The 16,938-nt window shown below is 48.6% G+C and overlaps 1 protein-coding gene across 1 annotated transcript in view; it reads right to left on the bottom strand.

The window, feature by feature from the left end:
- Positions 1 to 6,757: 6,757 nt before the first annotated feature.
- Positions 6,758 to 16,938, bottom strand: part of CNGB1 (cyclic nucleotide gated channel subunit beta 1) — a gene marked incomplete at its 3' end in the record, with an annotated part of 88,314 nt that continues 78,133 nt past the window's right edge. Inside the window, exons 33-36 of the mRNA XM_080703514.1 lie at positions 16,726 to 16,872; positions 9,655 to 9,868; positions 6,864 to 7,102; positions 6,758 to 6,812 (exon numbers count right to left, since the gene is read on the bottom strand). Of these exons, the coding sequence (XP_080559640.1) occupies positions 6,758 to 6,812; positions 6,864 to 7,102; positions 9,655 to 9,868; positions 16,726 to 16,872 (655 nt within the window). The remainder of the gene's footprint in view (positions 6,813 to 6,863; positions 7,103 to 9,654; positions 9,869 to 16,725; positions 16,873 to 16,938) is intronic.

Below are 16,938 nucleotides of genomic sequence, written 5' to 3'. Positions count from 1 at the left end.
ATGAATCTTCTTTGAGTAATAAAAATTAAAATGCTTTAAAAAAAAGAAAAAAGCATAAGAAAAACATTTATTGAAGGTATGGGGATTACTAAGTTTAGACAATGCTGCAGATAGTAGGGCAGGATGTGGCCTTGGGGGCTTTTTCCTTGGCTGTTCTGCCTCTAGCCAAAGTGCTCATTGCTGACCGCATCACAGCGATGTGGTGGACAAGACTACAGAGCAAGGCAAGCTCCCTGCAGCCTCCAGGCACGGTCCCCTTGGTTCTCAGTACTTAACAGTTATGAACGATAGCGAGGGGGCAAGAGCAAGGATCCTTTTTATTTTTTCTGTGGTATTGGGGATTGAACTAAGGGATAGTCTACCTCTGAGCTACACCCCCAGCTCTATTTTATTTTTTGAGAGTCTTGCTAGGTTGCTGACAGTCTCACTACATTTCCCAGGCTGTTCTTGAATCTGAGATTCTCCTGCCGCAGCCTCCCAAGTACTGGGACTACAGGTGTGCACCACCACGCATGGCTGTCAAGGATCCTGGATAAAGATTTGGTCCCAGGGCATTTGCCTTGAGATCCCTACTCAGCTTAGAGAAGGAGCTAGGAAAAGCCCATGGGAAAAGATTCTTTTTCTCTTTCTTTTTTCTTTTTTCTTTTTATTTGTGGCACTGGGAGTGGAACTCAGGGACATTCTACCTCCAAGCTATACCCCCAGCCCTATTTTTTCTTCTTTATTTTGAAACAGAGTCTCACTGAGTTGCAAAGGGCCAAGGGCTGAGGCTTTCCCAAACCTCAATCCTCCTGTCTCAACCTCCCAAATGCTGGGATTACAAGTGAGCGCCACCACGCCCGGCTTGGGAAAAGATTTTCAGTGCCCAGGTTCACCTCTAGGAACAATGCAATCTCCTGATGGGTTGACTGTCCAGCGACAGGCATTTGACATCGGTCTTGGCCCAAACAGCACCCTCTCTTCCCTACTGCCGTCTCTGCTATTTGCATTTAGAAATCAAGACCTGTTTTGAAATAGCTTCCAAACAGAAACCAAATGCCCGTGCTAGACTAAAAGTCACACCCAGAGTAGGCGGTAGACATCTTGGGCTTTAAATAATCAGGAACCTCCCAGAAGTGCTTTCATGAGCGCTGGTAAGGTTTCTTTCCTTGTGAGCAACAGAAACCCTCTGAGCTACTGAAGCAGAAGGTGAACACACTCGAAACACACAAGGCAGTGTGTGTAATCGGGGCGAGGTGGAGACCAGAACAGGAACACAGGTGGTAACAGGGATCCAACCAACAGAGCTCATGTCCAGCCCGGTCGGGGTGTCAGAGTTGTGATACCTCGACTCCCAGTTCCTTTCTTTCCTTCCTCAGAGAATGGCTTACATCATAAAGATGTATCATTGTCAAGCGCGTTGGGACACGCCTGTATTTCTAGTACATGGGAGCCTGAGATAGGAGGATTGCAGGTTCAAGACCAGCCTCCGCAATTTAGAGAGACCCTTAGCAACTTAGCAAGACCCTGTATCAAACTAAAAAATAAAAAGGACTGGAGGTGTAGCTTGTAGGTAGAATGCCCAGTACCCCCCTCTTAATGCACACATACGCACACCACATAAAAGATGTGTATCGCTATCACCTGTAGCAAGTAGTCTGGAGGGCAGACGTCTCATGATAGGTTTGGCCAACTCCAACTGGTTTTTGGCTCTGTACTCAAAGGAGGCTGCTGCAGCTCCAAGTATATCCTTGCATCAGTATTGCAAGGAGGAATAGCCGCAGTGATGGGACTTCCTTTTCATTACGGAAGCCTCCCAGCATCCATCTTTCTTTCTGTAATTTATTGCATGGAAGTAGGCCAAATGGTCACATCTACTGCAGGGGAGGCTGAGAAGGCAAGTGCTAGCCACAGAGGAACAGCGAGCAGGGAGTGGCTACGGGCACATCATCTCCTGGGGCTGGGTGTGTTGCTGCCCAAAACTACACCAATGTTCTGTTAGCAAGGAAGAAAAGGGTGATAGCTCTCAGGTTCAAGTTCCCAGCAAAGAAGCCACGCATAGTGGTGCATGCCTGTAATCCCAGTACTTGGGAGGCTGAGACAGAAGAATTGTAGATTCAAAGCCTTAGCAACCTAGTGAGACCCTATTTCAAAGTAAAAGAAAAAAAATTTAAATTAAAAGGGGTGAGGTTGCCGGGCGTGGTGGTGCACGCTTGTAATCCCAGCTTTTGGGAGGCTGAAACAGAAGGATCACTATTCTTGGCCAGCCTCAGCTAATCGAGGCTCTCTGCAACTCAGGGAGACTCTGTTTCAAAATAAAGAAGAAAAGAAAACATAGGGGCTAGGAGTGTATCTCAGAGGTAGAATGGCCCTGGTTCCATTCCCAGTACTACAAGAAAAAAAGGGGGACTCAGGTTGTATCTCAAAGGTAGAATGCCCCTAGATTCAATTCCAGTAAATAAATAAATCCCAGCAAAGAAAGCCAAATGGACCTAGCTGAGGTCACCATGTTTGAATCACCATGTATGACTGGAAAGGAATTTCCCCAAAAGATCCTGGGACTACAGGAAGAGAGATGGAAGAAAAGACATCTCGACTTCCCTCTCTCTCCCTTTGGCCTTTTCTGATACTGGGTGGCATCTCAATTAGCCAAGATGGGCTACAACATTGTGGGGTCCGTGCAAATAGAAATTCAAGGCCCCATATTTAATAAAGATTAGTTGCCGGGCATGGTGACACACACTTGTTATCCCAGTACTTGGGAGGCTGAGACAGGAAGATCACAGGTTGAAACCAGCCTCAGCAACTTAGCAAGATCCTATTTTCAAATAAGAAATAAAATTGGGCTGGGGGTATAACTTGGAGGTAGAATGCCTCTGGATTCAACCCCCTTACACACACACACACACACACACACACACACACACACACACACACACACAGGATTAGTTATCTCAGACACAGGGTCCCTCTGAGCATTGTACAAGTCACCCTGAATGGGTGAGCCTTCCGGAAGAGTAAGCCTGGTAGGGAGTATTCTAGGGTCTTCTTTCATATGAAATTGGGTTAAATCGTTACTGGATGGTTGAAAAAGCTGTGACTTATATTGTTTTAATTATATGCCAGCCCTTTGTGCAAACTTTCATAAGAAGTCAAGGAGATCAGGTTCATTCTGTGTATATAACACTGGGCAGAGGCAGAATTCAGAGCAGACAGTTCTCTGGGTTGGAGTGGGGACCACCAAGCTATTCTAACTATGGCAGGGTAAGGGGGAATGGCAAGTTGGTATTATTCCTAATGCCATTCGGACTTGGCAATGCCAGCCTGTTATTTGTTATTTGATTGTCATCGAGGTCCTGTGCAGTACAAAGTATTATCTCCATCTTATAGATGAGGTTATGGGGCACAGTGAGGTCCACGGTGACCCATGGTATTCAGCCAGGCCAGGACTGGAAGGCAGATAGGCCTGAGTCCAGAGCCCACCTTCATTAACACTTTGCTAATGAACATGGAACAAATGTGATGAATTTTAAACAGCTGGCATGGTAAGACCAGTAGGTGAGACCCAACTAAAAGAGGCTGTTGCTTTGAAGGATTTAGAATCCCAGGGGCCCTAGCAACAGGAATACAGGATGGATTAAAGCCCCCCGCCGCCCCTCCCACACACAGGAGGATGTAAAGGGGAAATCAGCCGGGAGCCTGAGCCAGGAAATTCACTTAGCATTGCTCACAAAGGTGTTGTCACACATGGCCAGTTTTTAAAATGAACCCACAAGCCAGAAACATTTGTCTAAATACTTTAATTAAAATGCATTGTGATGTGAAAGCCCGAATGTGCATTAAGTATTCATGTTTACTAAGAAAACAGATTAAACTATTCCCGGTAGCTGAATGCATTTTGATAATGCAAATTTAAATGGCTTCGTGGTCTTAATTTTATTTAAAATATTTACGTAGTTAAAAAAAATAACTTGCTATTCGTTTTCTACCAAAATACAGGAAAAGTCGAGACATTTTAAATGAGTAGAGATTCAACAAATATGGATGAGGTCCTGTTTTGGCTATCGAATTACAGTATTTCTGAGCTGAACAATTCATATCTCAATGACCAACAGTCCAATTCAATTTGGAGAATAATGCCTGTCTCCAACTCAATTTACCCAATATCCAGGTTTCGTGAAAGTTGAATTTAATGAGATAGCTCAGTAAAATTAAGACACTGCTAATCTCACTTCAAAACCAATTTCTCTCCAGGATAACTCTTGGGGACTGCCAGTCTTTCGCTTTATATTTTAAGCAGGATATATTCAATGATTGACATCTAAAACAATGAGAACATTCGTATAAAAAAGATTCCTTATACAATAAGATTTCACAGTGAAGGTGATGTTGAAACATTTTGCCATCCAGGGAAGGGCAACATGTTTACCCAGTAGGAATATCTGAAATACTTGCTAAAGGTAGAAGCATTTTCTATGCTTGGGTCTTAGAATATGTGGTACAAATACAGGAATGATGGCCGGGTGTGGTGGCGCACACTTGTAATCCCCGCGCTTGGGAGGCTGAGACAGGAGGATTGCACAGGTTCAAAGCCAGCCTCAGTTACTTAGTGAGGCTCTCAGCAACTTAGTGAGACCCTGTTTCCAAATAAGATATAAAATAGGTCTGGGAGTATAGCCCAGAGGTAGAAAGCCTCTGGGTTCCACCCCCAGTACCACACACACACACACACAAAAAAAAAAAAAAAATTAAAGCTGGGCATGGTGGTGCACACTTGTAATCCCAGTACTTGGGAGGCTGAGACAGGAGGATCACGCAGGTTCAAAGCCAGCCTCAGCTACTTAGTGAGGCTCTCAGCAACTTAATGAGACCCTGTGTCCAAATAAAATATAAAATAGGTCTGGGTGTGTATCCCGGAGGTAGAAAGCCCCTGGGTTCCATCCCAGTACCACCAAAAAACAAAAACAAAAATTAAAATAGGGCTGGGGGTATAGCTCAGAGGTAGATGCCCCTGGCTTAATCTCTGGTACCACATACACACACACACACACACACACACACACACACACACAGAATTACATAAAAAAGGACTTGGGCATGAAGTCACATGCCTGTAGTCCCAGCTACTCTCAGGAGGTTGGGACAGGAAGATGGCTTGAGCCTAGGAATTTGAGGTCAGTCTAGGCAACATAGCAAGACCATGTCTCAAAATAATAATGATAATGATGATAGGGAGAAGGAGGAGAAGAAGGAGAAGGGGAAGGGGAAGGGGAAGGGGAAGGGGAAGGGGAAGGGGAAGGGGAAGGGGAAGGGGAAGGGGAAGAAGAAGAAGGAGAAGGGGAAGGAGAAGGAGAAGAAATTTCCTTGTAAACACCTAAAGTATCTCTGAAAGTATACACAGAAAGCTGTAAGAGTAGTTATTTCCAGGGAGTTTGGGAGGTAGGCTCAAAATGTTTCCTGAGTGTCCTTTTGTACCCATGTGAAGCCGGGCGTGGTGGCGCACACTTGTAATCCCAGCATTCTGGAGGCTGAGACCGGAGGATTGCGGTTCGCGGACAGCCTCAGCTACCTAGTGAGGCCCTCTGCAACTCAATGAGACCTGGTTTCAAAATAAAGAATAAAAAATAGGGCAGGGGGTGTAGCTTGGAGGTCGAATGCCCCTGGGTTCCACCCCCAGACCCGCAAAACAACAACAACAACAACAACAACCACCACCTTCAAAAGGGGAAAAATAATGCAAATCATCTCAGCTTTCAGTGTCATGATTAGTGATAATGAGATACATCTGTAGCAAATCTGTTAACAAATTCTTCACTTCGGGATCCACAAATGCTTAGGTCAATCTGGGAACTCCCAAACTGTTGAAAATTTTTTTTTTCAGTGTTTTTCAGTCGATGGACAAACACATACAGTTGCACACCCTCAAGAGCCCAGTCAGCAGCTCACCGTGTTTCTGCAATTTTACATGAACTGGACAGTACCTTTTGGAATTCTGGGCCATGGGGTTCATGGTTGCTGGGGAAAACAAATAGCTCACTACTAGGTTTTATTTTTAATCACAGCTCCTCTAAGAGAGCCATTCGGTATGCAAATAAGCCCTTTCGATAAATATTCATGGGTTGAATAACCCTTTCTCCTTTTTTTTTTTAAATCATAAAAACACAACATGATCTGGAGAGACTGTAGGGAATGTAAGTGCTATCATCAGTGTGAGATTTCATTTTTGAGGATTAATCAAAGAGACTGCCACCATCTCTATTATAGCAAGTGTCAAAAGTAAGTGACAGGTGGATCCCTGCTGGTGAGAAGCCGGGGCCTCTCAGGGGCACCGACAGAGGAGGCTCCTATGGGGCTGCTGGCCCTTTACCTCCAAAGGTACCTCCTTGCCAGGAAGTCCCATTTTCTTTATCTCTGTTGCACCAGATCCGGAATGAAGGTGGTCTAGGAAGCTGAGCAAGTCCCCTCTAATGACATTCCAGTCCCTTGATAGCCCAGCTCAGGTAACCGGCAGCTCGGCCAGAATTCCCAAGGACAGCACACCAGCAGCCCTCTCTCTGCTGAAACATTTCCCCCTTCCTTGGCCCAAGACGGACAGCTTCCTGCTGGGAAACCCTCCCACTCCCCAACCCTGACTGCCAGGGGAGGTAGGCTCCCCAGGGACCTTGGGAGCTTAGGGACATCAACATTTGGTGAAATTTGTTGGTTTCAAGACCAAGCCTGCCAAGAGGTGCCACGGGGAGAGAAGGGTTGGCCCGCGGTTAACTAAGGGTCTGAGCCACTACTGCAGAAAGGCGTCCTCGTCGGCGCCTGCGCGGGGGTCCAGCATGGGCGCCCTGCGCAGCTGGAGGCTGTGCCTGCTGAACAGCTTGCTGACAGCGCCTCACTTGGCCTCCTCCTTCTTATCCTCTGGTATCTCCACCGACAGGGTCTGCTCTCCGGCCCCCTCCTCTCCTCCCTCAGGCTTTCCTTGGGAGGTGGGCGGCGGAGAGCTGGGGGCTGGGGGCTCCTGGGGCCCCGGAGGCACAGGCTGGTCAGGGGCAGCCTCTGACGGGGCGGCGGGCTGGTCTGCAGCAGCTGAGCCCACCTCTCCCGCCTCTCCAGGGGCTTCTTGCGAGCTCTTGGCCTGCAATGCAGAAAAGGTGATGACCGGTTAGGTACCAAGCATCCAGGAGGTCTTGGACACCTCCCTATTCCCATCTTCTTGGGCCCCCAAAGGACAGGACAGCAGAGCTCTTGGGGCTGAGATCTGGTGGATTAGGGCAGCTGTGTCAAGGTTGTTGAGAAGATACAATATATTATGGGGAAGTTTTGCCCTAGGTGGGTTTCGTGGAAGGTCTTGGGAATCTTTTCTGACTCTGTTGAGTTGCACAGCTGCAAACTGGGTGAAGTTGTCTTTTCTGAGCTGAGCCCCACTCTGAGCTAAGTAGGGAGGTAAGGTGGAGACCACAAGGGGGTCTCCCAAGGCCTCTGAAAGGCTGAACCATCCTTCTCTGCCCCACTCCCAAGGATGGATGGTCCTGCTGTGAATGAGAAAAGTTTGGCTGTGGCCCCAAAGGCTGAGAGCCTTGGGGGAGGATGGGGCTGAACCAAGCCCATAACCGGGGGCTTAGTGGTTACCTCCAGCCTCTAGTCTGGGCTTCCACTGACCTTGGCCATGGTCTTGTATCAGTAGGGAACTGAGTTAAAAACAAACAACTAAGCCTTTGCGGACACTTGTGGCCTGACCCCATCTCTGCAAGGAGGGGAACTGGAGCAGGAGCAGCACCCAGAGAATGAGGCAGAGCAGTCCTCTGCTGGGGTGCTGGTCAAGAATTTAAAGGGAGAGCAGTCACCATACTTGTGAGAAATAAAGGCCTCTGGACAGGATGCTCCCAGAACCCAAGCAGCTCGGGGAGCCGCAGTTCCCTCTGCCCAAGGCTTCTACACCTGTTCCACCCTCCCCCGTTCACCCTACACTTTGACAATGACCTTCTAGGCAGGATGCACAGATGGGACTTCTGGAGCATCCTGCTTTGAATGGACCAGAAGGATCAGGGGAAGGACAATGCTTTGCCGTGTTCAAAAATACATTTACATAAAGTATTCAGGGCAGCCTGCTTGATTTTTACAACCCTGTGTAGCAACTATGAGTAACCCAGGCCTCAGAAAGCTTGGGGAGCGTTCTCAGGGCCATGGAACTAATAGGCGACAGAGCTGGGTTTGAACCTGTGTTTCTGGACTTCTGGCTAATAGGTCCTTGTGCTAGGCTGGGCATGGTGGTTCATGCTTGTAATCCCAGTACTTGGGAGGCTGAGACAGGAGGATTGCAAGTTCGTGGCCAGCCTCAGCTACTTAGTGAGGCCCTTGCAACCTAGTGAGACCTTATTTCAAAATAAAGAATAAAAAATAGGGTTGGGAGTGTAGCTCAGAGGTAGAATGCCCCTGGGTTCCGTTCCCGAGTACTGAAAAAAAAAAAAAAAAAAAAAAGAGGTCCTTGTGTTCTGGCATTTGGCCCTGGGCATTCTAAGCTGCAGGGGATGCCCGTAATTAGAGCACACAGGCGAATTCTCGAGGGCAAGGAACCACTTCAGCCAGAGCCTTTTGCTACACTGAGAGCACTCTTGGAGTTTATTCCCACTCAGTCCCACACAGCAGCCCTAGAGACCGCACTGTACCAGATCGAGCTTCACCGGGACAGTTGCTGACCAAGCACTCAAATTGCTCGAGACTCTGTCTGGGGCCTTGGTGGCTGTCCTGGAGTTTGTCTCGGAACCCCAGACTCTTGTTGTCAAATGGCCTCTGGATGGGTCTGCTGGGCTCTGACGCCAGCCTGGATTGAGGCTGAATTCCACAGGGCCCCTTTGAACTGTGTCATGAAGATTGCTGCCTACACCTCCAAAGAGCCCTGTTTCTGGCCCCCACCCGCCCCCTCCTTCCTTGGCCGCCTCCCTGAAGGATTGCCATGAACAGTCGTAATTAGTACAATTATTCTAATTGGCATTCTTGGCTTTATTCACAGAAGAAAATCCCAGAACTGATTTTAATATTCCCTTTAGATTTATGGAAGTGGGGGCAGTTGGCACTGAGCCTTTTTTTTTTCTTTCAAATCTTTTAAATTGTCACAGACACGGTATTAAATAGAAAAACACCACTGTCATCTGGGGAGGGACAACCCTGTCCTACATCCTCCTCTGAGCTCTGCAGCAGCACCAGGGTGTCCTGTTAGGGACCTCCTCCCCAGCCCAGGGGCAGCCGTGTGACCCAGGCCTCTCTGAGCACCAAGTCCCTCTGTCTGCATTGATGGCTCAGGAACTGACATCTGAGTCAGTAACAGAGTCCCGGGACTTTTGCTGGGGAAGAGGTACTTTCTGTTGGAGTGGCTACACCAGGAGTGTGTGATCTTAGGGGCCTTCCTGGATGTGGAGTCACCATCAAAGAAAGCAGAGATAACAGAATGGGAAAACTAGTCCTACTGGCCTTATCTGGGCTTTTGGATCCAACTTTGCCTGAACCTGTCAATTACTTGATCTCCAGATTTCTCAATGCATCAAGCTAAGTGAAACTTGCCTTCCGTCACTAGCCATCAAATCTGTCCCAAACGAGGAAAGGTCCCCAACACTAGATGTGTGGCCACCCTCGGAGGTCCCTAGCCGTCTCCCAGCACGACCCCAGTGATGGGCCGGGCCCACACCCTACCTGCTCCAGCAGCTGCTGCTGCTTCGCTGCGGCCTCCAGGGCGGCCAGCTCCTTGAGCCGGGCGCGGAGGTGGGCGAGCTTGCCGGCGCCCTTGCCGCCCATCTTTCCTGTTGCGGCGAGGGCCGCGTTGAAGAGCTTCGGGGTGCCCGCCCGCGGCGGGAGGATGAGCACGCTCTTCTCCTCCTTAGGCTTGTTGTTATTCCTCAGCATGCGCCTGAAGGAGAGCAGCAAGGAGAGCAGCAGCCACACACGTCACCCACGAGCGCGCTGGCGGGGCTCCTCTGCGCAGAACCCCGCCCCAACCCGAGTCAGTGGTAGCGGTGGTAGCGGTGGTGGGCTTAGTGGACAATCTGGGGTTTTTTTTGGGGGGGGCAAGCACACTGCTAAGTGCTGAATGCATAGAGATCTCATTAAGTGATCAGACAGCCGTAATGAAGTGGGTCTTACTATCTGAAACGATGGCTGCAGAGGTTTGTATAGCTTGCGAGGCTCAGAAAGGTTGGGCGACTCGTCTTAGGTTGCAGTTAGGACTGAAGGGTACCTCTGGTTTGCACGTGTCTCTCAAGGGTTTGTGTGCTGGGAGCTTGGTCCTGAGGGGGTGGTGCTGGGAGCTTGGTCGTGAGGGGGTGGTGCTGGGAGCTTAGTCCTGAGAGGGTGGTGCCGGGAGGTGGCAGAACTAGTGGAAAGTCATTGGGACATTGAGGGTGCTGCCCTCAGCAGGAATGATGTGGTCTCAGAGGGAGCTGGTTAGTTCTCACAAGAGGTTGTTATAAGAGCAAGCCTGGCCACTCTCCGCTCTTTTTGGCTTCTAATTTGCCATGTGACATTCATTCATTCATTCTCTCTCTCTCTCTTCCCCCCTTCATGATGCTATTTCTGTGGGGTCCTCGCCAGAGTCAAGCCAAGAACCAGCACCATGCCCTTGAACCTCCACACATGCTACACCAGCGCTCTACCACTGAGCTCCACCCCCAGCCGTGTATGTGGTTTCAAAGGTGCTAAATTGACAGTGATAAGCCGGGCGTGGTGGCACACACTGTAATCCCTGCGCTTGGGAGGCTGAGACAGGAGGATGGCACAGGTTCCAAGCCAGCCTCAGCTACTTAGTGAGGCTTTCAGCAACTTAGTGAGACCCTGATTCCAAATAAAATATAAAAAAAGGTCTGAGAGTATAGCCCGGAGGTAGAAAGCCTCTGGGTTCCACCCCTAGTACCACACACAAAAAAAATTAATAAATAAACTGACAGTGATACTGTTAAACAGCAAACAAGAGACACTAGCACACACACACACTCTCACTGAAGGCTCACGATAATCCTCACATGTCTGTCTTATTATTCACCCACATCTCCAAACAAGGATATGGATGTCTGGAGAAGGTAAATCTCCCAAGACCACACAGCTAGGAAGAGCAGAGCGGGGCTTAAAGCCCACACTTTGGACCCAGTGCCACAGACCTTAATGATTGCAAAGCAAACGCATGGTCATTATTTTCTTGGATGCTGGTGATACTTCTGAGACATTGAAAGGGCTGGACTTTATTCCTCGAAAGCTGGTGAACCGGCATCTCACAGAGGGTGTGTGTGTGTGGAGGGGGGGGGGGTGCCTAAGGTTTCCAGAAAATAGCAGAGGTAGAATCACAATCTCCATTTAATGCACTATTGCCGGGCGTGGTGGTGCGTACCTATAATCCCAATACCTAGGAGGCGGAGACAGGAGGATCACAGGTTTGCAGCCAGCCTCATCCATTTTGGGAGGCCCTCCACAATTTACTGAGACCTTGTTTCAAAATAAAATAGGCCTACGGGGGTGTAGCTCAGAGGTTGAGTGCCTGTAGGTTTAATCTCCGGTACCACAAGAAATTAATTAATCAATTAAAATAAAAAGGGCTGGGGTTGTAGCTCGGAGGTTAAAATGCCCCTGGGTTGGTTCAATCCCCAGTACCCAAACAAACAAACAAACACAAAACCCCAGAGCCAACGCACTGTGGCACTCTGTTTCTCTAGATAAGGACAGGCTTTCCCTTACGCTGAGAGGAGCCCCGCCTTTTCTGAGGAATTCCACATGCTCAGAATGTGTGATGAGTGTCTTGGCCAGAGAACAATGGGTCTGCCTGCCATCCAGCCGCCTATACTACTAATTGGCAAATTCATTCATCAGGGCTCCAGCATAACTTGTTTGTTTAAAAATGAGCCCATTACTGGCTGCTTATCTAATCAGAGGCAATGGATTAAAATTGTGCATATTGATATTAATTGCCCAGGATTTGCATTTCTCTCACTGGGGTTCCCTGGAGAACGCAAACAGGGTCATTCATCAGAGGCCTCTTACCATGAGCCTGACACTGTCACCTGCATTATTTGAGTCCATAACTCAAGGCATGACAGCCGCAGGAAGGCTCCACGTGGTACTCCAATGGCACAAAAGAACTGTCTGCAGGGCTCTGCTGTTGCTAATGACCCTCTGTGTTTTGCAGCAGGAAGCCAGCTCTGGGGGTGTCCCCAGCCTAAGGAATTCCTCCTCCCTTTACCTAGGGTCTGGCCATGGCCCCCCTGCGTAAGACCTTCCTGTCTCCTTTCTGTCAATCTGAACTCATCACTCCATCGGGCCTCAGGTCCCCGTTCACCACCAACACAGACATCCCCAGGGCCTCTGGCTCTCAGCGGCTCTGCTTTGATGGACAGAGCCCAAAGATGCCACCCTGCCGCTCTCGTGCCAGGCTATTGTGACGAGGAGTCCAGGCCTGGTCCCTGCCCCTCCTCTGCCTGCCCCAAGCCCAGACCCTGCACACGGGCCAGCTCCAGAGCACCGGGGAGGCCTCCGAGGACCCCAGAAGATTGCGCCCCTCCCCACTCCACCAGAGGGACAGGAGGACAGTGCTGAGTGTGGCCGTCCTGAGCCTTGCTCCTCCGGGACGGGGAGAGAGCGCAGGGGCCAGTTTTCAGACAGAAGCAGTTGAATCTCAAAATGTTAGTAATTGAGTTCTATAAGGTCTCTGTGAACACCGAATTAGAAAATACAGATGGGTGGTTCCACAGGGAAGACAGGACTGGGCCCCCGTGAACCTCTCCCCACGGCATTCATCAGCCCACAACTCATAACCTCGCCTTGTGTGTGCTTCTGATCCAGATCCACCTCGTTCGTTATATGGTTGTGCGTTGACATCAAATGCACAACCAGCAGCACCGTAATTCCTGCCCAAACAAAGCTCATCACATGTATTTTCTGTATGGCACATGACACCTTCTTGTACTTAGGGACCTGAGATAGCACATGGGCCCTGTGCTTGGAAGTCCTTTTATTTTATTTTAATTTTTGTTGGCAGTGGGGATTGAGCCAATAGGCATTCTACCTCCAATCTACACCCCTTGCCCTGTTTGTTTGTTTGTTTGTTTGTTTGTTTGTTAAAAAGGATCTCACTAGAACCCTGAGAGTTTCACTAGCTACTAAGGCTGGTCTTGAACCAGTGATCCTCTTTTCTCAGCATCCCAAGTACTGGGATTTCAGGCATGTGCCACTACATCCAGCCCAGGGGTCATTTTATTTATTTGTTATTTGTTTGTTTGTTTGTTTATTGTGGTACTGGAGATTGAAGCCAGGGGCAGTCTACCTCTGAGCTATACCCCCAGCCTTATTTTGTCCTTTATTTTGAAACAGAGTCACGCTAAATTGCAGAGGGCCTCACCAAGTTGCTGAGGCTGACTATAAACGTGTGATCTTCCAGTCTCAGCCCCCCAAATACTGGGATTCCAGACATAATGCCACCAAACCCAGCTCTCAGGGGCCATTTTAAACAGCAAAATCAATTTTAAAAAAACATTCCCCAAAAAAGTGTCCAAAAATGTGACACTAAATAGATCCCCAAAGGATATCTGCTACAGTCTAAACCTTAAGTGTTCCACAAAAATTCATATGCTGTGGAGAGGTGGTAAAACCTTTAGGAGGTGAGGCCTAGTGGAAGGAAGCTTCTTCTCCGTGGGGAGATTGTCCTTGAAGAAAACATTGGGACCCCGTTCTCTCTCCCCACCCTTGTCCTGGGTCACCAGGTGAGCAAACCTGCCTCACCACGCCCTCCCTGCCATGATGTTTGGTCTTGCCACCAAAGCTATGAGGCTGAGTGACCACAGACTGAAACCTCTGAAACCATTAGCCCAAACGGACCTTTCTTCTTTATATGTTTCTTACTTCAAGTATTTTGTCACAGTAATGGAGAGCTGACTCAATACCCAGGTGCAGCATGAGAGCAGAAACCAGAAGGCAGGGAGTCACCTTGTCTGACTTCGCTGGCAATATGCATTTGAGTAACAATCTTTTAGGTCACACTGATCACACAAGCCTGTGAGCCTCGATCTTAGGGGTAGAGATAAATTTTAGTGAGTAGGAGAATCTGCAAATCTAGAATCTGTGAATGATGAGAATCTACTCAACTTCCCTGTGCCCTAGGAGAGGAGGGTCTGGCACTCACAGTTGACATGGCTAAGAGAATGGGCAGGTTCTGTGGGGAAAGTTCGGATAGACTGGCCTCTGCAAGGCCCAGGGGGTTTCCTGGGAGCGGCCAGGAAAGCTGAGCGCCAGGGCAGCTTTCTTCCCCCGGGGCCTCAGTGCCTGTATGTGATGAGGCTTCAGTACCAACACTGTAAACATTCAGCTCAAAGCTGCCAGCGAGATCCTTTGAAAGCCTAAGTCATAGCAAGTCCTTTTTCTATATAAAACCTAAAGCATCTCTCCTATTTTACCAGGCCCAACCCGATCCCTTCCCCTCCTATTTTCTGATCTTGCACCAAGACACACCCATTTTCCCATTTTCTTGCCATGCCTCTGCACACCTTGGGGCCCGTGCACGGGCCACTCCTTCTGCCTGGACGCTCACTCCTTCACTCAGCGCAGGCCTTGACCAGCACATCCCAAATGGCTCCCTCCCTCACCTCCGCTGCACCCACGGCTTGGGGTTTCCTCATAGCCCTTAGCTCAGCTCATACAGCCCATAACTACTCCTTTCTCCGTGTCAATCTTCCTGCTACAACATAGTTTTGTTTGGTCCCTGCCGTGTCCCCAGGATCTGGAAATACGTGCTCAGTAAACTGCCGCGCTGATGAGCTTTGCCCTAGATTATGTGCTGCTGAGCTCATATCTATATCATGACTACTTTCTGTGCAGTTCCTTTGTCGTATCATTTTGCAGAATGAAGAGGAAAATACGACTATGTGATTAAAAGATAGGAGAGTGAAACCAGATATGTGGATTAAAAAGGCTTTATCTGATTGAAAAAAATTGAGGGGGAATTTGATAGATAAAGGTAAACCTGAAGATAATTAGGACATACTGAGCTCTCCTATGTGCCAGGCGCCGGGGAAGACACGCTTGCAGCTTATTTTATTTAATCCTCACAACAACAAAGTAGGGAGTGATTGCCTTTATTTTTATAGCAGCAAAAACTGAGTCCAGAAAAGTTAAGTCGTTTTCCCTAAGTTGCGCAGCCAGTATCTCACTTGAAAGGGATTTGCGCTCCATAGGCCTCCCACGCCTGTTGTGTTTTTATTTTTAACCATATGATACTGCTTCTGCTGCTCAGTTTGAAACCTGATCTTAAAGATTTGAAAGCAAAACTCTTGTTTTCCTAAGAAGAAAAAATTTTTAATTACCTATTTCCCCAAAATATAAAATACAGGTGCAGGAGGTTAGCAGCAGCAGCATTGTTTGCAATTGCAAAGTCCTGGAAATACCCTAAATGTCAACTCACAGGAATGCCCTGTGACTGTCGGGAGGAATGAGGAAGCGCTCTGGGGGCTGAGAATAAGTTCCAGGACCCACCATGTGAAACAGAGGCAATCTGCACAAAGTATGCGCGGTACGCCGCCCTTGTGTCAGAAAGAGGGGATGAGAATGGAGTCCTCCACCTGCCCATCTTTGTAAAAGTAAACACAGGAAGGTAAAACCAGAACTAATGACACTGGTCACCGATGGGATGGGTGGCAGGGGGGCCGGGGGAGGAGGCATTGGGACACTTTTCTGAGTCTACTACTCTGTAGAGTTTTGACTTTTAGAACCATGTTAACGTTGTACATTCTAAAAACAACAACAAAATCAACAAAGATCAGGGCAGGGGCGCCCTAAAATGGAATGCAAACCGAAACCAACGGACCTGCCTGGATTTCAAATGGACAGAATATCCACCTTAAGGGGGGTGGGCAGGAGAGCCAGTCCAAGTAACGGGCACAGACTCACAAAACACGTACCTGAGCTGAAGGCTCAAAGAACTGCGTTAGATAGCTAAACTCTACTTAGAAGGCTTATTTTTATTTTTATTTTTTATCTTTTGGGAACTGGGGATGGAACCCAGGGGCATTGTACCTCCGAGCTACAAGTAAAGACAGAAACCAGCTGACCCACTTTTCCAGGTCAAAGGAGACAAGGCACACGTGGCCCTAACTTAATGCAGTGTGTGACCCTAGACTCCATCCAAGGAGGAAAGGAGCGAAGCAAAGCTATAAGAGACACTGTCAGACAATTAGTACCTCTGAGTGCAAACTGCAGGTTTACATACTGCAAGGCCTCCATGATAAAGGTGTTGTGGTTGTGGAAGAAAAGTCCTCGTTCGTCCTTAGCATCCCCCCACCCCCCAGTACTGGAGATGGAACCCAGGGGCATTCTACCTCCAAGCTACACCCCAGCCCTATTTTTTATTCTTTATTTTGAAACAGGGTCTCCCTGAGTTTCAAAGGTCCTCACTAAGTAGCTTATCTGCCCCCAAACCGCGATCCTCCTGTCTCAGCCTCCCAAATGCTGGGATTACAAGCAAGTGCCATCATGCCCAGATAGCATTTTTTTTTTTTTAATAAAAAGAAAAAGAAGAAGCCGGGCGTGGTGGTGCACGCTTGTAATCCCCGCGCTTGGGAGGCGGAGATAGGAGGATTGTGCAGGTTCGAAGCCAGTGGCGCGCGCTGGCTTAGGAGACCCTGTTTCCAAATAAAAATGTAAAAATAGGTCTGGGAGTGTAGCCCAGAGGTAGAAGGGCTTCCAAGAACCCCAGTACCACAAAAAAAAAAAAAAAGAGAGAAGTAAATTGTTTACCTGGCCTTCTTCCGGAGTAACTTCTGAGATTCAGGATAATGCACTAAAATTTCATTCAAGTCCTTCTTGTCCAGAATGAAGAGGTTGGTGAACCCATGAGCCACGACGTTGGCTGTGCGCCGGTTCCCGCCCCCGACAGCCAGCAAGCTGGGCAGAGAATGGAAGGAGGTGAGACCTTTCTAAGGCTGCAGGGGGAGGGGGTTGGTTTGTTTC

The sequence above is a fragment of the Muscardinus avellanarius genome, assembly GCF_963383645.1.
Source record: "Muscardinus avellanarius genome assembly, chromosome: 10".
In the NCBI taxonomy this organism is placed as follows: Eukaryota; Metazoa; Chordata; class Mammalia; order Rodentia; family Gliridae; genus Muscardinus; species Muscardinus avellanarius.
The sequence above is the reverse complement of the archived record's forward strand: the minus strand, read 5'-3'. Positions and strand labels throughout refer to the sequence as shown.